General features: G+C 38.7%; 1 protein-coding gene across 1 annotated transcript; it reads left to right on the top strand.

The window, feature by feature from the left end:
* Positions 1 to 15,927: 15,927 nt before the first annotated feature.
* got1 (glutamic-oxaloacetic transaminase 1, soluble) lies at positions 15,928 to 21,817 on the top strand. The gene is made up of 9 exons (XM_077495211.1): positions 15,928 to 16,148; positions 17,964 to 18,145; positions 18,233 to 18,356; positions 18,805 to 18,917; positions 19,526 to 19,630; positions 19,716 to 19,866; positions 20,028 to 20,193; positions 20,263 to 20,405; positions 20,500 to 21,817. The coding sequence occupies exons 1-9, from the start codon at positions 16,040 to 16,042 to the stop codon at positions 20,637 to 20,639; spliced, it is 1,233 nt and encodes a 410-aa protein (XP_077351337.1). The 5' UTR covers positions 15,928 to 16,039; the 3' UTR covers positions 20,640 to 21,817.
* The last annotated feature ends 1,238 nt before the right edge of the window (positions 21,818 to 23,055 follow it).

Below are 23,055 nucleotides of genomic sequence, written 5' to 3'. Positions count from 1 at the left end.
GGTGTCCACCGGTACAAATAAATACATAAAATCAAATCAAACTTTTTGTGACCAAATATCTCCGTGCGTAAAGGTGTTTTTCCACTTCTTTCAGAACAAGACTGTCTGTGGAGACATCCCTCTCCTTCGGCTGCACGTCAATGACTGCAGGGAGAGGTGGGAAAAAATAGGAGGGGGGCGGGGGTCGATTCTGTGTGGTTGGCTCAACGGAGTTAAGAGAGAAAGAGCTGGATGAGCCAAGATGCTGTCTTCTCCCTCCCTGAAGGGACTGAATGAGATCCAGTCTCTCTCTCTCTCTCTCTCTCTATATATATATATATATATATATATATATATATATATATATATATATACTTTGCTCTCCAAGTACCACCAACATGCACGAGCAGCATTGTAAAAATAGTAATGTAGTCTTCGTGTTCATCAAGGCATGAGGTTCTATTCGTTAAGGCATTTAATATTAGACTTTAAATAATAACACTGCTTTAATAGGCTATCATAAAATATAAATAGGCCGAATGATTCATTTCAAATATTGCACATATAGTTAAAAATAAATGTGCTTCAATAAATGTTTCAGTTCAAACAAATTCTTAAATGCAAATGTTCTTACTTCAAATTGAAATGCAACCAAACATATACAAATAGACGGTATATTAAATTGTTTATTTATTTATTGTTACTGCAACAGATATTTAAACAGATTTAATGCACATGCCTTTTTATATTGAATGTTTTTAAATTTATATGTATTTATTTAATTCCATGATTTTTCAGCACCAAGAGAGACCATAATATAGGAATCCGACATTTTTGGCAACATAATAAAACAATTGAGAAACTGTATTTTATTTTCCCTGATCAATTATTTTGCACAAAGTTGAAAAAGCATATACGTGCTGAATGACAACCCCCTCTATCCAAATCGTCCCATTACCACTACAGATTAGGCATATCTTTGTTTCCTGTCTGGGCTGTAATGGATAAGATAACAACGTAGGACGGTGCGAAATACTCCACAATAGGATGACCGAGAATGTACATGTATTTTAGACTTGTAATATCTATTTATAACTTATTAATTTAAACAAACCTGTCGATATTGAACTCATATTTAATGCTATTCTGCCTTGGATTTAATTGATAGGATTTTTTTGCATCATTTCAGTCAAATTTGCTACATATTGTTAGCCTTTATGAGCATTTTTTTTTTTATAGTTTGTCTGAAATTTTACTTGGTTTTAAGAGTTCATGTTCTTTAGATTCTCAATGTGAATAGAAAAAAAAAGATAACTAAAGCATTGCCATTAATAATAAGTGTATCGATTGCGTTTTGAAAGTTAATTTAACTCCGATGGAACTGTATCGACGTGTTAAAGTTGGTGGGGGTGGGGTCTGTTTGTTGAAACGGGACACCTCTGTTCTTACCTGTCTACTGCGGCCCAAGTGCAGGCGCCAGGCTCCGAGGGCCCATTGGCCCTAAACCGTGTGGAAAGAAAAGGAAAGCATGCTGGCTTAATCTCATCCGCTCGCCATCGACGAGATGCTGTTTAGATTAGGCCCTGCTGCGGTTTACAAACGTGTCTTTTTTTCCCCTAAACGGGCCATTAAAGCGCAGAGAGGAATTATGGTTGGAAATGTAAAAATAAACACGTGGTTTTCAAATCACATTTTAATGCGATTTCAATCACTTTTTGTTACCTGGAGATCGGAGAAGATGAAGTAGTACTTTCAATGAGAAAGCTTTTTCATTTTTTTTTTTTTTTTTAAATCATTTGGGACCAATGATTTTATTCTGCCTTGAGTGGAATGTGGATGTCAAAACACGCCCACACCAAGCCGATGTTTCCTAAATATTTATTTAATCCTATTGAGTGTTAAAGCAACAATTGAACAACGCTCAAATGGCCAGTTTACGTAAAATATGAAATTACAGTTCTATTTACAATATATTTATTTTAAGACGCTGAACATTCAATTAAAATTGGGACATAAGTTTGTAAAACTGTGCATTTCACTTTTCACTCAGCCTAATTTTTTAATTTCTCGTTTAAAATGGCGGCCATCAATTATGGGCATGCGCGCGCCCAGGCTGCCATTTTTAAGGCGGTCCTCGCGTGCCAACAACGCCCCCCCTCACACAAGTGCCGACCAGGGGAGCTAGCTTGTTTACGGAGCGGAAGAGCCTGTTTCCTGCCTGTAACAAAACCCAGACTCCCCGTCAGAGAGTGTCAAGGAGCTGCTCGCCATACCCTCCGCCAATACATCATCTTCATCGCAGAATCGTCGCGAGATAAGCCTCTCAGGTCGAGCCCGCATTAGAGGTCGTCGGGCTGCTGTCGTCCTATGAACAAGATAAGCCGCAGCTCCCATCTATTCCGCATCAACACTTTCCACCCACTCGGCAGTCAAATTTCAATCATTCCCTTAATTCGCTTGCTGCTTGAGCACTTTAAGCATTGGTGGCTTGCCAGGCGTTGCTGAACAGGTTTCGACTAGTTCCAGCCTTGTCTCCATGTGTTGGATCGACAAACCTGTTGAAGCAGAAGTCTCTTTACAGAATGGCAGGTGTACTCTCACGTTAATACGTTGCTGAAATCCATTTCATCCTGAACGTCTACTCAGCAGTTTGTGCAAGTTTGAAGGCCCCCAAAGAGACAATTCTGATTTACTTTAGCCTGTGGCCTCTTTTCATGTAAAACCAAGAGGCGTTTAATGTCTTTTATCACACACAGCCTAACATAAGCATTCATCACCTTCCAGTGTTTGTTTGGGGGCTTTTCACAAGTGCAGATGTTCCAAACAGTGTATTGATTACAGGTGTAATGTGAATGATGATATATGCTTACAGTAGTGAGATGGGTTTTCAAGCATGTCTGCCCGGGATGGTTTTGTGTTGTTTTGTAGGTAGACCAAAAGTAGAATTTTGAGGTGTGTTACATTTACACCATTCCTCAAAGAAAAATATTGTAGTACTTTATTATTTCAGGCAATTTTCCTACAACATTCTTAGGTTATTGTCATTTGGTTTGAACATGAGTGTGAATGCTTCTGTGTCTATATGCCCCACGACTGGCTGGTCAACGAATTCTCCAGCGGATTTGTGACCTGATTGAGGTTAAGCAGGACAGAAAATAGATGATGGGATGATTTTGACACAACACGGAAAATATTAACACCTAAAACAACAAAACGATTAATCGGCCAATTGAGTTAGAAAGTATACAATGAATAAAATAACTCGTTTTGGTCCCTAAATACAATAGTAAAGATCAGAATTCCTTACAGAACATTTTTACTGTTCTTGCAATACTTTGTCCTGTAATGTTTGTCTTTACGCTTTACATCATAGAGACGAATCTGTAAAATCGTCCGATTTTTTTGCAATTTTTTTAATTTTTTAATTTTTTTGTAGGGAGGACATTTAAATGTTAATGTCTTTGTCATTTTGTGTTGTAATGTGTTCATGTGTAACAAAAATCGTTTTTTTTTGGGGGGGGGGGGCACTGTTTAAATCCCATTTTATTGTCTTAAATTTTAATTAGAGGCACAACGATTAATCAACAACTACTGGGTAATCAATTATCAAATTATTTGAAAATTATTTTGATAATCGATTAATTGATTCAATATCTTTTTTTTTTCTTTTTTTTTTAAATTGTCAAAATTCTAGGAATTTCATCTCAAAATCTTGTCTCAAATTTCTTTAGTCCTTGCAAGTGGTCCCGTGTTCAAATCCTGACGAGCCCCATATGTTATGTTATGTTTGTGTCATTTTTGAAATAATGTTGTTTTTTTGTTTTTTTTAAAGGGATGGAAATGTAAACTTTTTTTCTCTTATACGATTCATCAATTAGTCGAAAAAATAATGGACAAATTAATCGATTATTGACATAATCATTAGCTGCAGGCCCCATGGCTGCACTGTAAAAATTGTTGCAATCAGCACTTCATTGAAAATAATAATATCCTTTTAAAATAGGTTTGCATTGACAGACATCAATTTTGATTTCGATGGAACTAAAAATACGTCCATAGGACCCAAAATAAAGTACTTGATTTCCTTCCAATTAAATTTCTTGTCTTCATGCCCTCTGGCTAATATATTTAGTTTGAGTCAAATGGACTTGCGCGTGTGCATTGAAAACGACAGCACATCAGTACCACCATGACATTGTACACGGATGCTTAGGTGGCGTAATGGTTACACTCGGTTTCCTTCGATGCATATGGCGTGGGTTCGCTTCCCCACCCAGGAGACCATGTTTGTATGTGTGAGTGAATGTATTTAATAAAAAAAAGGCATCTGTAGCATAATGGTAGAGTGTCCACCATGTGACTGGGAGAATGTGGGTTCAATCCCTGCCAGAGTCAAACCGATAGAGGATAGACTAACCTGTTTGCCTCCCTGCAAGTTGGCACTCAGCATTACGGGTTCAAATTGGAGGGTTAGATCACCAAATGGTCCCTGAGTGCTTGCTATTGCTCACTGACAATCAGTGGTACTTTATAAAATGTTGGATGTCAAAGAAAATATGTTAATTCAGTTAAAAGTAAATGAATTAGTTTGGTCCAGTAACTAAAATGTTAAGAAAATATTTTGTATCAAGGCAAAAAATTAAGGTTGATTCAAGTTGTTTACATCAACATAATCAACAATAATCAGGTCATATGAAGTCAATTTAATTTCTGTGAAGTCAAATAATTTAGATGTGATATCTGGACATCTTTTTTTTTTTTTTTTTTTTTTTTTAAGTTTAAGCGGGGTAAAAAAAACTTTTTACAGTGTGGGCGATATGGTCAAAAAATAAAATCCCGTTATTGTTTGTGTCCAACAAGTCATTCAGGACAGTTACGAATTGAATCGATTTTAATCTAATAAACCCACCAAACATTTATTTAAAGGTGTTATTTATTCAAAAATAATTCCTGGGCAAAATGTTCAGACAACAATAATGTATACTGATTCTAAATCAGTTATTTAACATTCATAGGTAGCCAGATTACAACTCACAATAACACCTGAATGTAACACAATATGAGAACACCTTTTAATAATCCAAAAGACAAAATTCAATTTCATGATTTAGCAAATTTTCTTTTACGAGTTGATTTTCAAAATGACGATTAATCGAATTAATTTGATTTATTTCCCAGTCCTAGCCTGCAACCTATAGTTGTAATGTTAATGTGTCAAAAAAATGCTACAAGTGTGGAAAATAATTTTAGCATTGCCAATATGAAGCACTGAAACACGTTTTTCTCTTAACAACTTTTGTTGTGTTGCAAAAAACAAAAAAACAAAAGAAAACATGCCTTCAGCGTCCGGTAATTGTTGATGCTGCTTCCCATCTTGAAATTTTGCACTATTCTCCCCCAAATTTGTTGCAATTCACAAAATGGACAACCTTGGGCGCATTCGACTGTACTTTCTTCTTCTTTTATCTCACGGCCATCGTTCATATTGTAATACTGTCATGGCAAAGGCCCAAACCGTTGTGTTGTCATTAATGGTTGATTAGTCAGTGCCGGAAGCCGTGTCTTATCAGCAGCGCATGTGATGGTGTCAGTAGCCAGGAGCGAGGTTGCGCTATTGTACCGCTGCCCGGGGCCGAGTGACGGATGACAGCGCCTTCTCTCTGGAGGAAATGGGGAGGCCGCAGCTTGAGCATGGGACCCTCGCCTAAACCTGCTTACCTTTTTTGTTTTTTGGTCCAGAGATTCCTTGTGTTTATTGGCTTTGGGGGACACCCAAATGTTCCGTTCTTGTTGGGCTTTTCCTGACAGACGGCCGTTGCCCTGTTGTTGCGATCCAGGAGGGTTGATGCCAAACTTGGAGCCCATGAGAGGAGGAAGTGACCAGTCTGGATCTCCTGCCCTTTGCCCTCCCCCGGGTCCCATAAATTAGCTTGCTGTAATTCTCTCCCAGACGGCCTTGCCCTAGCAGGTGTGTGTTTGTATATATGAGTGTTAACAGGGAGATTTAAGGGTTGTGCTGTGTGGGATCGACAGTGTTGGGAATGTCGTTTCGGAGGAAACGTGCAACCTAAATATGTTTATCCTCCGGTTGCCACACAGGCCAAGTAGATAGACGTGGCGGAGGATGTTTAGACTTTTTTTTTTTTTTTTTTTTCTCTCTCTCTCTCTCTAACGGACGACCATACTTGGACACCGCTGAAATAACATTTGGCGAAATCAAAAGGTTGAATTAAGTTCATCGTGATCATTTGTGGAATGGCTCTCGAGGGGGAAAAGGCAACGTTGCTATAAAATATCTTGACTGCAACATGTAAACACGTTTGTGGGAAATGCTGCGCTCGCTATCCAGAAATGAATGTTTGTTTTTGCTGTATAAGTAACATTTATTACTTTTAGCAACATAACGTTAGGTCATTTCATTCTGGAATAGTTGGTAAAGTATCGAAAAATTAATGACACTTCCCGTCATTGTTTCTCAATGCATCAGTCACTTTGAATTCTGCTCTGTAGTCCTTATTTGAGGTACCTCCCATTTGAAAATGCCTTTCAAGCGAAGAGACGAACATCAAACATCTCCAAACATTGCACTATACCTTAAGAAATAGTAGCTTACAGTTCACACACATTCACAATGTACAGAACTGTACGCACACTGATGACGTTGATGAAGGATTACTGTCGCAGTTCAGTAACGTGCGGACGTTATAGTGGGGTAGGAATCTTTGACTGTCTCACGATTTGATTCAATTCCGATTTTTGTGTCTACTCCAGTCTGACTCGCTAATGCTAATTAGCACGCTAATTGTGGCACTTTTATCACTGAAAAGAACGGCTATTCATATAAAATGCTTCAGAATGTATACAGAGAAGCATGTTAACATTACTCACCGGCATATGCTCTTCGTACGCTGAAAAATCTATTATTGGCATAACTTGATCGTGACGTTTTCCTTCTACTCTCACTTGTGGCTACAACTTAGCGTATCCGAATGTGGGGAACCACACTGCCGCTAAGTGGCCAAATCGGGTACAATATGAACAGCGCTCCTAATAAAAGCACACAAGGGCAAGACAGTTAAAATAATTTAATTAAAATTGATTTTGGGACATTTAAAATCGATTGAGAATCGTGATTCTTATGAGAATCACACACCCCTAGTATCAATGGTGCCAACACTCTTCAAGCAGGCAATGTTAGTGGAAAATATAGATCGTGTCTCAAGGTGGAGTTAGCAACGTAACCACTGGTCGGCCATCTTAGGACTTGCTGCGCAGACAAACCTGCTTCTTCTTCATAGCTAAGGGCTTTGTTAGCACTACAATGGCTAGCACGTTGGTATTTACTTACCCAAAACCACTGAATCCACACAGTGACAACACAAACTAGCAGTTGTAAATAGGTTTAGTGACGTTCCGCTGAGCTCTTATTACAAATTTCGATGGTTTTGATGTTGTTTAGTAGGGCTGGGTATCGATTCTTATTTCTTCAATCAATTCGATTTCGATCACAAGAATTCAGTATGATTCGATTTTTTTTTTTTCTCGATTGGATTCACTTCAATCCGATATCGATTAGTTATGTCAAGGACATGATAAAGACTCCACAAATATTAAATTCCAAAGTAAATTTAAAAGTAACTGATCAAATGATTTAATTTATTAATGAAAGTAAACGTGTTATAATCACATTTAAGTGTTACACAAACATTGACACCAGCAAGGATGAGATGAAAACATTTTCATTGTCTCATTCAATAATTATAAACCTAAATTAAAACATTTCTCAATAGGTGCAATAAACTCGTTCATAAATGTAAGAACATGTTTTTAAATTTATGTTAACAGTAAATTTGAAGAAAACAGTAACATAAAAAATATATATGGATTTTCTTAATTTATTGGAAAAAGAAGAGATTATTCAGTTTTATGAATTGCTATTGGGCTTGAAAAGCTAAATCGATTATTCGATTTATTTTTGATTTTTTTCTTCTTTTTTTTTTTTTAAACGTAGCCCTAGTGTTTAGTACTAGCAGACTTGTGCCGCTATCTTATCTTATCATATCTTCTGCCGCTGACTGTCAATCACAGATCTATTTGTGATTGGATGAGTGAGTCCGGGCTGCATGGAGGCAGAGCGAGCGGACGCCAACACACAACCTTCTGCATTCCATCACGGAAGTTTAGTTGAGCAGACAACTCGTTTGGTGTTTTTGTTTTTAGCGTGTTTACAGCCGACAGTAGCCATTTGTCTCCATTTACAAGACGGCAATAAATATAATACTGTAAACGGTATTTTCCTCAAAAAGTTCAGATTTAAACAGAAAAGTGTGGAGATGGTTCCACTGTAATCAACAACCAGTTCTACACAAGCGGCTGCTGAATCCTGCTAAAAGCTCGTTGCAATATCGAATGGAACCCACAAACGCGTGCATGCACGTACTTGTGAAGGCCCACACCAAAACACACGTGTCAGGCGGCGTTTGGGCAGTCATTAGACGACACAGGGAGGCCCCCCCCCCCGTCCCCCGTGTTGTGACTGTGTCTCGCTCCTTGTTCCAGAATTGATGATGCTGTCTTCAGAAAACAAACAAGGCGGGTGACTAAAAAGGTGGTCACTCACCAAAAGTCCCTGACCCAGAAAGACACACGGAGGCCATCGCAACATGCATGCGCCGGCTGCGGCGTCCCCCTCGGAATGCACACGCACGCACACACTCTTGTTTGTGTTCCATTTGATATGGCCACTGGAATGTGTCTGTCTTGCGCCTCAATGTGTGCCTTTGTGTGTTGTGAGTGTCAGCGTAGCACAACAGCAAAGGATAACCTGCATGCAAACAAAACACAGATAAAGCACTTGGCAACACCCCACGTTTTTTTTCTACATGTTTTCTATTGCACTGATTCCAAAATAAATATTCCGCATGTCAATTGTCAAGCATAGCAAATTGTGGAAAAGTTGCCCGGTCTATATTTGCGAGATTCACTCATTGATCTGGATTTGACACTCCCAATTGTGGGCATCGTTTCGCCGGGGGGCCTCTTCTGTCTTCATCTTCTGTTCTGACTCACACGTCACATCATTGGGCCCCCCCCGGGGGCCCCTCGCCATGTACATTCACATCACACACCCTGCCCTGCTCTGGGCCCCCAAGCCTTGTTCCAGAAGCTTCAAATCCCATAATTGCAGAGCTGACAACGATAGCTAACGCAGACGTCCTCACCTGGTCGGAAGGAATGAAAACATCACCACTGTCAAAATGCAGTCGGGAGATGATTGAGGAGGGTTAGATACTTGGCGAAAGTGTGCAAGAGCCCAAAATAACCTATTGTTGTTGTTGTTGTTGTTGTTATTATTATTATTGTTGCTATTGTTATTGTTATTATTAGTATTATTAGTATATTGGTATTTAAATTATTTAAAGTACCCCTAAAAACAATGAGAAAAAAAATTGATTAAAAAATTGATATACAGTGTATTTGGAAAGTATTTGTCACACTTTACATTTTCCATGTTTTTTCTTTTGTTACCGTTTCATACTGGAGTGGAATAATTACATTTGATTCCCCATAATGACAACATGAAAGAAATCCGCTCTAATGGAGCTTGAGATGATTGGGCAAACTGCCCAAAGGTGTGCCAAGCTCGTGGCATAAATATTTTTAAAAGTCTTGACGCTGGAATTGCTGTCAAGTGCATCAACAAAGTGTTGAGCAAAAATAGTGAATATATGTGTACATTTACGTTTTTCAAAAACCTAAAAATAAATAAAGACAAACCTTTTCCACCTTGGTCATTATGGGGTGTTGTGTACAAAATTTTGAGGGGAACATTTTATATCTTGACAAAAATGATGGGAAACAGCAAAGCGATGTGACTATTTTCCAGATGCTGTGCATAAAACAGTGGTGTCCAAATTATGGTCCGGGGGCCATTTGCTGCCCGCCATCCATTTTCTTGTGGCCCTCAGCATATTAAAAAATTAATTTTGACATGTCCTGCGACCCTATTGCGGGTGTTGAAGAACTCGTGGGTTGCGACGCACCTGACAACTATACTTCTAATCAAAAATTAGACTTTGCGGGCTTTTCTAGAATTATTAAGAAACTATTTACAGTGTTCCCTCGCTATAACATAAGTTCACTTTTCACGGTCTCACTGTATCGCGGATATTTAAAAAAAATAAAAATTTGTGTAATTATGCATTCTTTTTTTTTTTTTTTTTTTTTTTTTTTACAATAACCTACATTTGAAAAAAAAAATACAATTTATGAAGTTTTGAACATTGAGAATGTTTAAATTAGAGAAATTTGAGAACATGTAAATGCCTTAATAAGAAAAGTGTATAAACTGTGTGGTGGGGGGTGGGATTTTAGAGACTTAAAACATTTATAGTTAGGGGTGCACCGATAACAATTTTCCGGCCGATCACCGATCCCCGATCTTTTAACAAGTCTGACCTGCCGATCACGGTTATTGCCGATACTGATTTTTCTCATTTACAAGCAGCATATACCTTCAGTGTTCCAAACAATATCGGTGAAATAAAACAAACGGGTTGTTTTAACTGCACGTGAAGTGGTTCTCTCAAATAAAAATGAAAATCCTATTAATCATCTCAGCATAAGAGGAAAGTGGCTGACTTTTTCGGACCTCTGAGGATGGAGATTAGTGGAAAAGATCGTCTTATTTTTAGGAGATCGGCCGATCACCGATCTTCCAAAATTAAGGAAATTTGGGCCGATAAATCGGCCGGCCGATCGATCGGTGCACCCCTATTTATAGTAAATGTAAAACATAGAGCTAACTACTTCGCGGATTTCATTTATTGCGGGTATTTTTTGTAATCTAACCCCAGCGGAAAATTAGGGAACACTGTACAACTAAAATAGTCATGAAATTTCTCTCTTTTTTTTTTAAATTTATTCTTGGGAATTAATGTATTTCAGTTTCCAAAGCAAAAATTATTTCATCCACTTTCCGCTGTCTGTCAAGGCCTCATATGATGTTATGATGTGATCATATAATAATGATTGACTAAGCATTGACTAATCCTCAAGCAAACATTGCCATAATTTTTATTTTATTTTATTTTTTTTAATTTTTTTTTTAATGTGGAGCAGACAGGGGCAGATCTATTCTAGTAGGTCGCAGGGCTATGTGCCAACCCAAAACCATAAAAAAAATAAAAATAATTATGCAATGTTAAAAATATCTAAAAGAACAAAACAAAAAAAATACCTTGCTGCAATGACTATAATACACAACTGCTTCATTGCTTGGTTTTAGTGTGTTTCAGAAAATTGTGTCAAAGTGACCCTTGCATCGTTTTATCCGGCCCTGAAAGGAAAACGTTTGAACACCCCTGGCATTAAATAGTACTGTATAATTTATATAAATATTAGCAATCATCGAACTGGATAAGTGATCAAAACATAATTTAAATATCAATTCCAGTGTTGGGTAGCATTTTTCCTATCATGGGTCAGTTCAATTTATATAAAGTACTCTGAGGGCAATACTTGATCCATAAAAAAAAATATACAGTTGCTTAATGAGTGCACTGTATGGTAAACAAAAGGTTTAATGCCCATAAAATTCAAAATACTGTGGCAAATGTTTTGATATTTTCAGAGGTTGAAGTTGACATGAGTCGAGATGTGCATGTGAATTTTGGTGAAGATTCATCGCTTTTTTGAGTCATTAAGTGACCTGTAGCTTTTGTACATTTACAGTTGTGCTCATAAAGTTTACATAAACTTTCAAGCACAACTGTACCAATGATTAAATATATATATTTGCATATTATTAGCAATTGTGGGGTACAGGAAGATCAAAGTTTACGTACTCCCACTTCCAGCAATCCTGGATTAGCAGAATAATGATATCACAGAAGCACTATGCATGATCACTCAGAATATTCTGCAGACTGTGGACAGAGTTTGACTCTGGCCTTTATGTTTGCCGAGTAACCAGAGACAGTCAAGGCTTTATATTTGTAGACAGTGCAGCTGCACTCAAGCATAACAACTGGCGTATCCTGATTTCCGTGCAACAAGCCTGGATGCGCTTGTTTGGGAATTTGGTTCATCTCTATATATGCGCTATGCTGTGCATTCCGATGTACCAAGAGCATTTCATTTAACATGCGTTTGGCGCACCTGATAATTTGATGGCTGAAAGTTGACTTAAAAACCCAGTCTGCTGGTTTGACTCTGGAAAAGGCACTTTTTAAATACAGGATTTAAACAAACAAACAAACAAACAAACAAACTACTTCTCAATTTAGAGATCAGGGCTTGTTTTCATTTCTGTAGGTGATTTTGTCCTAACCCCCCACCCCCCAGCCTGTATTTTGCCATTTTGTTTGTAAACAGCGGGACGTTTCTGTTGAAAGACGGTGTTTACACCGCTCCAGCCAATCGCAGGGCGGGGGATGGTGTGTCGCAAACGGAGCCGGGCGAATTTGCCGGCTGCGTTACGTCACTCCCGCGGCAATTTCACAGCACACACGGATTATAATTTTTTTTCACTCACTCATTCACGCATGTAAGCTCCTGTGAGTGAGTGAGGAAAAAAAAAAATCCATGCGTGCTTTCAAATTGCCGCGGGAGTGACGTCACGCAGCCAGCAAATTCGCCCGGCCCCGTTTGTGACACTCCACCCCCTGCTCTGCGATTGGCTGGAGGGGTGTAAACACTGTCTTCCCACAGAAACGCCCCGCTGTTTACAAAACAAACACAAAATGGCAAAATACAGGCTGGGGGTGTGGGGGTTTAGGACAAAATTACTACCAGAAATGAAAACAAGCCCTGATCTCTAAATTGAGAAGTAGTTTGTTTGTTTAAATCCTGTATTTAAAAAGTGCCTTTTCCAGAGTCAAACCGGCAGGCTGCGCCTTTAACTTCACATCAACTGGAACCATGTCTAGCTGTTGGCGCAGGTAGTGCAATGCGATTTTGAGTACAGTGGAACCTCTACTTACGAACGTCTCTTCATACAAAATTTTCGAGTTACGAAACGCCTCAACGGGAAAATATTGCCTCTTGTTACGAAATACATTTCTAGATACGAAAGGTGAAAATACATTACCGAACGCAGCATACTTTCGGCTATGGCTATTTCCTACCATAGGTACCTATGAGCGTAAATACTAGATCGGTGTTTGTGCATCGTTCTGGCATCCCATTGGCTAAGAGGAACCTCTACCATAGGTAGCTCTGAGCATATACTAGATCGGTGTTTGTGCATGTTTCTGGCATCCCATTGAACCTCTACCATAGGTATCTATGAGCGTATACTAGATCGGTGTCTATGCAGCGTCCTCATCATTCATCCCGCGGCCCATGAGGTGTTCCGATAGTTTTTCATAAATGTATGAACTAACGGCCAACAAATTTGTGCAAAAATTCTAACAATTGGTGATTGATGAAGGCACAGTAAGTTTTTAATTGCGACGAGATGGGCCTTTTTTTGAAAAAGATGCCTCGCCATACCGGAAGTTTCCATGAAGTTTCAGAATTAGTTTAAAAGAATCGCCCAGAAAGTGTTCACCAGTCGGGCGTTTGCTCACTAAGATGATGTTTGCCTTGGATCTTTCCGAAGGATTGTTTTTGTTTTTTGTTTTTTTTAAATAAAATAAAAAGCAAACATCCATGGATCAGTTCTTTACAAAACACCAGGCAAAAAACACACCTCTGAGAGAGGAGAACATGAACCAAAGAGGGCAAAAAACGATGAGGACAGCAGTTAAAAAGGTAAATGACCATCATTTTTATTCTTTACTCTATTACTCTATTCTTTGTTTTTTACATTGTGCACAACTCTAATTTATTGTGCAATAATCTAATTGTAACATGTATTTGTTACATGTTTTGATGCATTTTTATGCTTTATAAAACATTTATGTCTGAATTTTGGGAGGCTTGGAACGGATTAGGGCATTTACATTGAAAATGCGTCTCTACTTACAAAATTTTCTACTTAAGAACTTTCTTCCAGAACCAATTAATTTTGTAGGTGGAGGTACCACTGTATAAGCAAATTTATTTAGCACAGAAAATGAGAGATGGCATGGAGGATTTTTCCCCTCATAGGAACTTAATTTTGGAAATACCAACAAAACGATCGCCACATCATCTTAAATTTGTTCAATACTGTTATTGTTAATGCTGTAAAAACGCTGAGATGATTTTGATGTTGACAGTCCATGGATGTCATCTTCACTAGACAGAGCGTCTGACCGCCCTTGTGGAAGGACTGAATCACTTTCCAGCAAGCTGCTGCTGGGGTGAGCAGCCTTTTATTTATGAACCACTTCAAGTGGCGCAGACAGCACAGTGGAGCCAGCATGTTTATAGCAGAGCTCAGTGCAGACTCTCAGGACACAACAGATGAGGATCCGTGCACCGTCTAATTTACACTACCGCCACGTGCTCTTAACTCAAATGACACTTTGATTGTCTGTCTTTAGTATACCTGCTCAATCTCATGAGATCCAATACAAGAGCATGTATTTTTTCACGTAAGCTATAATTCTTGTCAGTGAATACAGTTTTGCATGGAGGTTGGAAATTCAGCTTATCTCCTTTGTATGATATTTAAATATAATTTTTCATTTGATCAATTATCTGTTGGTAAACATTACAATATGGACCACCCACGTCATATTGTTGTAATTTCAATGCAATTTTTCCTAAAGGAAGTAATGTAAAGTGAATTTGTTCCAGGCTCTGGCCATTAAAAATATTTAATGCAATTTTAAGTAAAATTTTCACATTTATAACTGTCACACCAAGCTCTATATCATGAAAAAAAAAAAAAAAAAAAAAAAAATTTCAAGGTGGTTATGATTCTGCCACTTCATGACTGTTTGCTGTAATTAATAAACCCTCATGTCTGTCAACAACAGGGAGTACAAAAGAAGACATGAGCTTTGTGATTTGCACCATTGGTATGAATGATGACACAGCTATTCACTTATCTGATTCTGTAGTTATCACTTAATTTGCATTTAATGTGGTAGCGTTGCAGCAAAACACCCTCCCACTTCTCGAAAAAGACCTAATCCTTTACAGTCTTTAAAATATTCTTGTCTTATAAATTGATCCAACGCATTTTAAAGCAAGGCAAGTTTGTTTATAAAAAAGAAAATCCATAAATCTTTACAGAGGCAAATAATGATTAAATAAAAGCAAATACATGATAAGCAGGATAAATGAAAAGACAGGTCACCAATAGAAAGCAAAACACAGATTATAAATTTAAAATCATGAAAACCATCTTGATATATATATTTTTTTTTCTGAAAAATGAAACATTAAGTTATCAGCATGCTAAAGTGTGTCAACAGTTTGAGCAGATCTCAGATGTTCTGAGAAGTATGTTGAAGTAGGTGAGGTGCATTGAAACAAAAGGCTGCTTCATCATTTTTTTTTCTTTACATGCATTAAAATCCGAACGAATAAACTATGTCCATATATATATATATATATATATATATATATATATATATATATATATATATATATATATATATATATATATATATATATAAACTAAATAGAGTTTTTATAGATATATTGATCTAAATAATATCCGTATATTAATTTCTAAACTTATTATGAAAATATATTAATTCTAATAATAAATCACTTAATTCGCTGTGTACATAAAAACACAAAAAAAAAAAAAAACTTTTCACAATTTTAAGCACGGGCTTTGGCGTCATCTTGTGGTTAAATACATTACGTGCAGCTTTATCCCCTATTCCAGATTTGATTGGTTCAGCCCGGTGTCAGTCGAGTAATCATCCCCGCCGCTTGTTTTCTTCTCTCCGCTTTGGACTTCAGCCTGACATTTACCGTCGACTGTGATTGGTGCAGACCGCGCGGCCACATTCCCATTGGTGCACCCGTAACACTCCCTTTTCACCATATCGGCGATCCAAGTGCAAAGTGCCTCCTTCCTGCTTGTGCCATTCGGTGCGTGGTTGCCAGTCAGTTTCTGTTTTTTTGTTGTTGTTTTTTAAAGGTGAAAGTATAAATTAACAGTGCTAAAATTATGTCTGTGTTTGGTGAGGTTCCCCAAGCGGCACCCGTTGCTGTGTTTAAACTAACACAGGACTTCAATAACGACCAGTTTCCACACAAAGTCAACCTCGGTGTTGGAGGTAAGTTGGAACGCACCATTGTATTTATGGACACTTTATTTACAGTTCATTTCGTAATTCATGGTGTTGTTGTATAGTGAATATTGTTTGTGTCACTCATCCTCCAAACGTACACCTGAGATTGAATATTATTTTGTGTATGCGTTCATTATTGTGCGTCATTACGTAACCGTGCCATCAGTGCTTATCAGTGATGAAAACCTGCGCAATGACCTCTGACTGAATGAGATTTGAAGTGCAAACTCCTCTCCTGTTTGTGAAGCAGTCACAAATTTTTAGTCCCGTGCAAACTTTGTCGCTTGTAATCAGATTACGAGTAGTAATCCTGGCCTCTTTCTTTGCAAAATAGGCGTGTGAGAAATGCTGCAGGCATGTTTTGGTAAATGTTGGGTTGCTGTTTCTGTTCCTACCTGAATCCATTAAGTGCAGGAGGCTGAGGCTTTGTAATCCCTTCATCTTTAACAAGACACAGCATGACAGATGGCGAATGTAGGCCAAAACGTCAAGTGTTGCATGGAAATCACAATGTGATTTTGATTTATGATGCATGCCATGTGATAGGTTGTTTGTCGAGGTGGAAACGGATTCAAGTTGTTTAACAAGCCAGGCACCTTGGCTCTGAATTTTATTCTGACTTAACCAGAGAGTAAAAGTTCACCGTTTAAGGGTGCATATCGTGTGTGTGTGTGTTGCCCTGAAACAGGAGTGGACAAAGTATAACCTTACAACCTGCTTCATTATTTAATCTGGCACCAAGCATTTACATATTTGTTTTCTTAATACCCGTTCCCCCTAAAATTACAATGTAGTTGTTATTCAATTAATTAAAGGGACAGTGTGTAGTATTTAGTACCATCTAGTGATGAACAAGTAGAATGCAGCGATTTTGAAGCATGTGCACCACGGTGCCGCAAAGAGATCACACTTCGCAAAACTAATCCCAATTACGACCAATTAGTATTTGGAGCGAGCGAGCAGGGGCAGCGGGAGCAGTCAGCACGGGTGGCTAGTGAGAACTAGCTGGAGCAGCTAACAAATGTGACTAGCAAGAACTAGCTAGAGCGGCTAACACATGCGGCTAACAAGAACTAGCTGGAGCGGCTAACGAACAGCTAGCAAGAACTAGCTAGAGCGGCCAAAAAGAACTAGCTGGAGAGGCTAACAAATGTGGCTAACAAGAACTAGCTGGAGCGGCTAACAAACAGCTAGCAAGAACTAGCTAGAGCAGCTAACAAATGCAGCTAACAAGAACTAGCTGGAGCGGCTAACGAAGAGCTAGCAAGAACTAGCTAGAACGGCTAAAAAGAACTAGCTGGAGAGGCTAACAAATGTGGCTAACAAGAACTAGCTGGAGCGGCTAACAAACAGCTAGCAAGAACTAGCTAGAGCAGCTAACAAATGCAGCTAACAAGAACTAGCTGGAGCGGCTAACGAACAGCTGGCAAGAACTAGCTAGAGTAGCAAATGAGCGGCAAGGCTAGCGGGAGAAGTTAGCAAAAGCCAGCGAGGGCAAAGCAGAGGGAGACAAGAGGCTGGAGCCCAAATCACGATATGCAGGTCACAGCTGTGGAAGGTAAGTGGCGGTCGACGCATCAAGTCCAACACTAGCTGCAATTATTAGTTCGCTAGTAGATGGTGATTATAAATATAATATTTGTTTTACCCTAAAACTAAATTAATAGATGTGACAGGAACATCACATATACATGTATATGTGCAGTATATTTGTTATTGTATGATTCAACATTGTTTTGTGTTACTGGTTGTTTTTCTTGCATTTTATCTGTCTGTTTTTTTTGTCGACTTGTATTACAGCCTACCGCACAGATGAAGGCAAGCCGTGGGTTTTGCCGGTGGTGAAAAAAGTGGAAAAGATCATTGCCAGTGATGACAAGCTCAACCATGAGTACCTGCCCATTTTGGGTTTGCCCGAATTCAGATCCTCAGCATCCAAAATTGCGCTGGGAGACAGCAACCCTGCTATCCTGGAGAACAGGGTGTGTTAGATTTAGTTAACGTACAAAACCACTGGATTTGCACTTCTTGTTTGTCTTTTATTTAGACTGTTTGTCTGTCCCATTCAGGTGGGGGCGGTTCAGTGTCCTGGCGGCACAGGTGCGCTGAAGATGGGAGCAGAGTTCCTCAGACGTTTCTACAACAGAAGCAACAATACAAAGACACCAGTCTATGTGTCTGCGCCGACCTGGGGTATATACTATACACATTTTGGCTGGGTTTACACTTGAGGTCCAAGTGGCCAATTCTGATTTAATGTATATATGAATCAGGCCAAGCTAGAATTAAGTGTAAAAAGTTCAAATTGGTAAGTCTTATTTTATGTCTTTCACAAAAACCTGGTGTTTGAACAGGGGTGTGTAGACATATACATCTACTGCTACCTACACGAGCATCATCACAGAAGTGAACAAATAGTACATAAATGATATTCAGTAACTTAAATCCAGCCATTCAATGACAACCAAAACTATTTATGGTGGTAATGCATCCTTGCACTTCATGGAAGACACAATAAAGCTGTGATTATTTCTGTTCAAGTGACAACAGCTTATTATCAATGCATGTTGACACAAGTGTGAGCTAACCTTGTGCTAAAAGCACAAACACAATGAACACGCTTTCTGCTTGTTTGCTTTAGAGAATCACAACGGCGTGTTCACCAACGCCGGCTTCGAGGATGTCCGTCCCTACAAGTATTGGGATGCGGCGAAGAGAGGCCTCGATCTCTCCGGTTTCCTTGCCGACTTGGAGGTGAACAGCGTGTCGTGAACTCTGGAGCTACACCTCCAAAATTGAACAAATGAATAGAAGGGGACAGTGCTGTGCATCTTTGGATGTGGATGAAACTTACACTTGAAAAGTTTATCTTTTTAGTTTAAAATGCCTTACCTTAATCCCATGTTGGATTGTTGTCAAAGGTAGAATCTTGGTCAGTTTATTGCGCCTTTAAATCCTTGTTGTGGCGTAAGAGCCGCATGTGATATGTACACACATTCTTTAACATGACAACTCCTCTTCTACTTATGTTTGGTGGTTGGCAAATACTTTTGGTGTATTACTGCCATCATGATAAAGAAAGAACAACCAATCATGTTTCAGAATAGCAGCTCAACCGTGATTGGTTGTTACCTGAGCCTTGAGCAACTGTGATGTCATTTCCAGGTGACAAGTGGCAAAATGGCCGACCCCTGAGATGGATAAAAATGGCTAGATTTTGCTTTCCTAACTCGTATTCCTGAAGCGCAATATTCATCAGAATGCCGTGTTTTAGACTTAGTGGGGCTGCATAGGACATATTATTGTAAAGAAAATGTTTGGGTTGACTTCCCTTTCAACAACATTGTATTTCTTTTTCTCAGAGCTGCCCAGAGCGTTCCGTCTTTGTCTTGCACGCTTGTGCCCACAATCCAACTGGCACGGATCCCACACAGGAGCAGTGGAAGCAGATCGCCCAAGTTATGATGGTACTGAGCCTGTTGTGGCCTCAGTTGACCTCGTTAGTTCAATGTTTGCATATGTACTGAGAATTTGTGTTCTTCTCTTTGCCAGAGAAGAAAGCTGTTTGTGTTCTTTGACTCGGCTTATCAAGGGTTCGCTTCGGGTAGCCTGGACAAAGATGCCTGGGCCGTCCGGTTTTTCGTCTCTATGGGCTTTGAAATGTTCTGTGCCCAGTCATTCTCCAAGAACTTTGGCCTCTATAGTAAGTCATAAATAAATGTTTGTTCCAAAGGGAAGTGGAAGCAAAGTTGTCTATTGAAACCTGCTGGCTAAAGAACAGGCAGAAAGCAGTTCAGACCCTGCTAAAAATAAATCTTAATTAATCCCACCGAGAAATTGTCTCACGTCTATTGCTCCCATCAGACGAGCGTGTTGGCAACTTGACCGTGGTGGCTCGTGATGCTGACAACCTGAAGAGAGTTCTGTCCCAAATGGAGAAAATTGTGCGGACCACCTGGTCCAACCCACCGACTCAGGGGGCTCGCATCGTTGCCGTCACCCTGAACTCGCCTGAGCTCTTTGTCGAATGGTCAGCTTTCAGAGTTCTAAATCTTAGCGGTGTCTTATCAAATTGAACATTTAATTTGTGTGTCTTTAGGAAAGAAAATGTGAAGACCATGGCTGACAGGGTGTTGTTGATGAGGGCCCAGCTGAAAGCTAAGCTTCAGGCTCTGGGGACGCCAGGAACCTGGGACCACATCACCGAGCAAATTGGCATGTTCAGCTTCACCGGACTCAACCGTGAGTACACGCACAACTTCTGGTTTGAATGAATTTCGGAACTTCCTGCTGTTACACGTGAAGTAATGAAGCCTGCCATGGTTATTTCTTGCAGCGAGACAAGTGGAATACATGGTGAAGGAAAAGCACATCTACCTGATGGCAAGCGGACGCATCAACATGTGCGGCTTGACTAGCAAGAACATCAACTACGTGGCTGAGTCCATCCACGAGGCAGTCACAAAAGTCCAGTAGAAGACTGGACGCAGCTTACTTCCCTGGACACACAAGTACCTGAAATGTCTTAATGTCTTAAGGCAGGGGTGGTGAAATCAAGGTTGAAAATAGTTTTGAAATTATTTATATTGGTTTCATATTTTCTTTATCACAAAACATTGACATTTAAACATGGGTGTGTAGACTTTTTCTTTCCACTGTAACATTTAATTAATGGATATTTAAAAGAAACATTTAAATAAAAAGAACCACTATTGAGAAAAAAAGGTTTCCCACCTCTGCCGTATAACATAAAACTTTCCAGTAATTGCTCCTTGAGGTAATTCTGTGTTCAGAGTGTGCATTTAAAGGTTTTGGCATTAATAATTTATTTTTTTAAATTTATTATCATATGACTGATGGGACATTAGTAGTTAGAGGTTTCTGCATTCCAAGTGTCACACTTTCTAAAACAAGTTCACAGAGCCCTTTACAATAATGCATCAGTGGCTGAATAAAGGTGCATTATTGAGATGCAACTTGCTTAAAGTGGAAGTCAACCTTAAGCATTTCTTAATAATAATGTTGTTATATGTCACCTCAATAGTCTAAACATGACATTCTGATTAATATTACATTTGTGTAATATGAGTGATGAAGCAAAATCCAGCGACTTTTATCCCTCTCAGGGGGCGGCCATTTTGCCACTTGCTGTCGACTGAGGATGACATCACAGTTGCTCAGGGCTCAGGCAACAACCAATCGCAGTTCACCATCTTTACCATGGTATAAAGAAAGAATAACCAATCATGGCTTAGTTTTAGAAAGCCGGCCAGCTGTGATTGGTCGTTACTTGAGCCTCGAGCAACTTTGATGTCATTTCCATTCGACAGCAAGTGGCAAAATGGCCGCTTCCTGAGATGGATGAAAACAGCTGGATTTAGGTGCTTAACTCATATTCCACTAATGCAATATTAACCAGAATTCCATATTTAAACCAGTGGGGCTGCATAGAACATATCGTCAAAAACGTTGACTTCCCCTTTGGCACATTTGTTACAGCACCGACTTGTGTTTTTGCATCTTTTCCAATGAAATGAAAATGTCCACAGGGTATTTCTAACACTAGATACCGTAGCTTTATTCTGATTAGTCTTAACATGCACATGAATTCGAGCGTCCTTGAGAGAAACTGCAATAAATGTATTTGAATCACATTCGTTGCTTTGTCATTTATGTTGGACGGAATATGCATCTTAAGAGGACGAAATGACTAAACCAACACTAGTTTAGCATTAATGGAAAATATAATTGGGGGGGGGACAGAGTATATTTTCTTTGTAATGCATTGATTAGAATGTAATATTTTTCTTTGAAATGTATTTTAGTGAAATGTTTTATCACATTGGGATAGGTACAACATTTTCCAAACTACAAAAGATAACTCAATGACAGCAGTTTAGCATTATGGGTAAAGTAAATGTAAAATATAAAGAGAACAGCATAGTATTTTGTAAAATATTTTTCAATTTATCATTGAAGAGTATTAGAAGTTTTCTTATCTTTGGATAATTTACAGAACATAATCATCTAAATTGCAAACTATGCCAAGAAAATAAACATACAGCAGAGTAGAGTAAACATATTTAGAAAGAAAAGTGAAAGACCAAAGTATGTTATCATATTTTTATTGTTTATAATGTATATAATTTTATTCAAATATATTAGGTTGTTCAGTTTCTTAGAATATTTCAGTTCCGTACTTACAGTACATAATCCAAATAAAATGTGACAAGCAAACAAAAATACAACAGTTCAGAATTGATAATAAATAAAAAGAAAAAAACACGTTTTGTTTTCTGTTATAAATTCACATTTTATTTAAACTTTCTTTTAGGTTTTCTTAATATCATATTATTATCTTTGGATAACTTCCATTAACTAACACAAAAAAAATTGCCAAAATGTCAGTGAGTCATTTAAAAAAAGACTTGCTAGTTTGTGTAGAGCTGGCTGATTATCATCTGTACTTTCAACCCTTTGCAGGCAGACTGTATTATCACTGCATTCATGTGTGAAGAGGCTTGACGTCAGCGCGTGCGTCATATTGCTTTTCTCTCAAATTGATCCAACTTTCAAGTTTCTCTTGGAGCAGATCCACTCAAATTAAAACTGAGTTGAAATATTAACTCCCTTTGCTGATTATCCAAAATGAGAGTATCCAGAGGCCTCGGTCAGCCTTACAAGCCATGTGATAGCAACTTAAAGCTGCCTTTTAAAGGAAATGTACGTTTGTTTGTTTTTGTGAAGATCATACACATAAGCGAAAGTAGCATACAAGATTTGAAGGAGTTCTTTTGGGGAGAAGCTAGTGCAGAAATGCTACTCATGCGCTGCCCCAGCATGCATATGGACAGCAGGGCTCTCTTAAGGGGACAATCCTACTTTATAGGCA

The sequence above is a fragment of the Festucalex cinctus genome, chromosome 14 (assembly GCF_051991245.1).
Source record: "Festucalex cinctus isolate MCC-2025b chromosome 14, RoL_Fcin_1.0, whole genome shotgun sequence".
In the NCBI taxonomy this organism is placed as follows: Eukaryota; Metazoa; Chordata; class Actinopteri; order Syngnathiformes; family Syngnathidae; genus Festucalex; species Festucalex cinctus.
Note: the sequence above shows the minus strand (reverse complement) of the source record. Positions and strands in the feature narration are given on the sequence as shown.

Coding starts and splice junctions, on each gene's coding strand:
- got1 (XM_077495211.1), top strand. CDS start 16,040: ATGTCTGTGTTTGGTGAGGTTCCCCAAGCGGCACCCGTTGCTGTGTTT. Junction 16,149..17,963: donor AGTCAACCTCGGTGTTGGAG/GTAAGTTGGAAC, acceptor CTTGTATTACAG/CCTACCGCACAGATGAAGGC. Junction 18,918..19,525: donor GTTTCCTTGCCGACTTGGAG/GTGAACAGCGTG, acceptor TCTTTTTCTCAG/AGCTGCCCAGAGCGTTCCGT.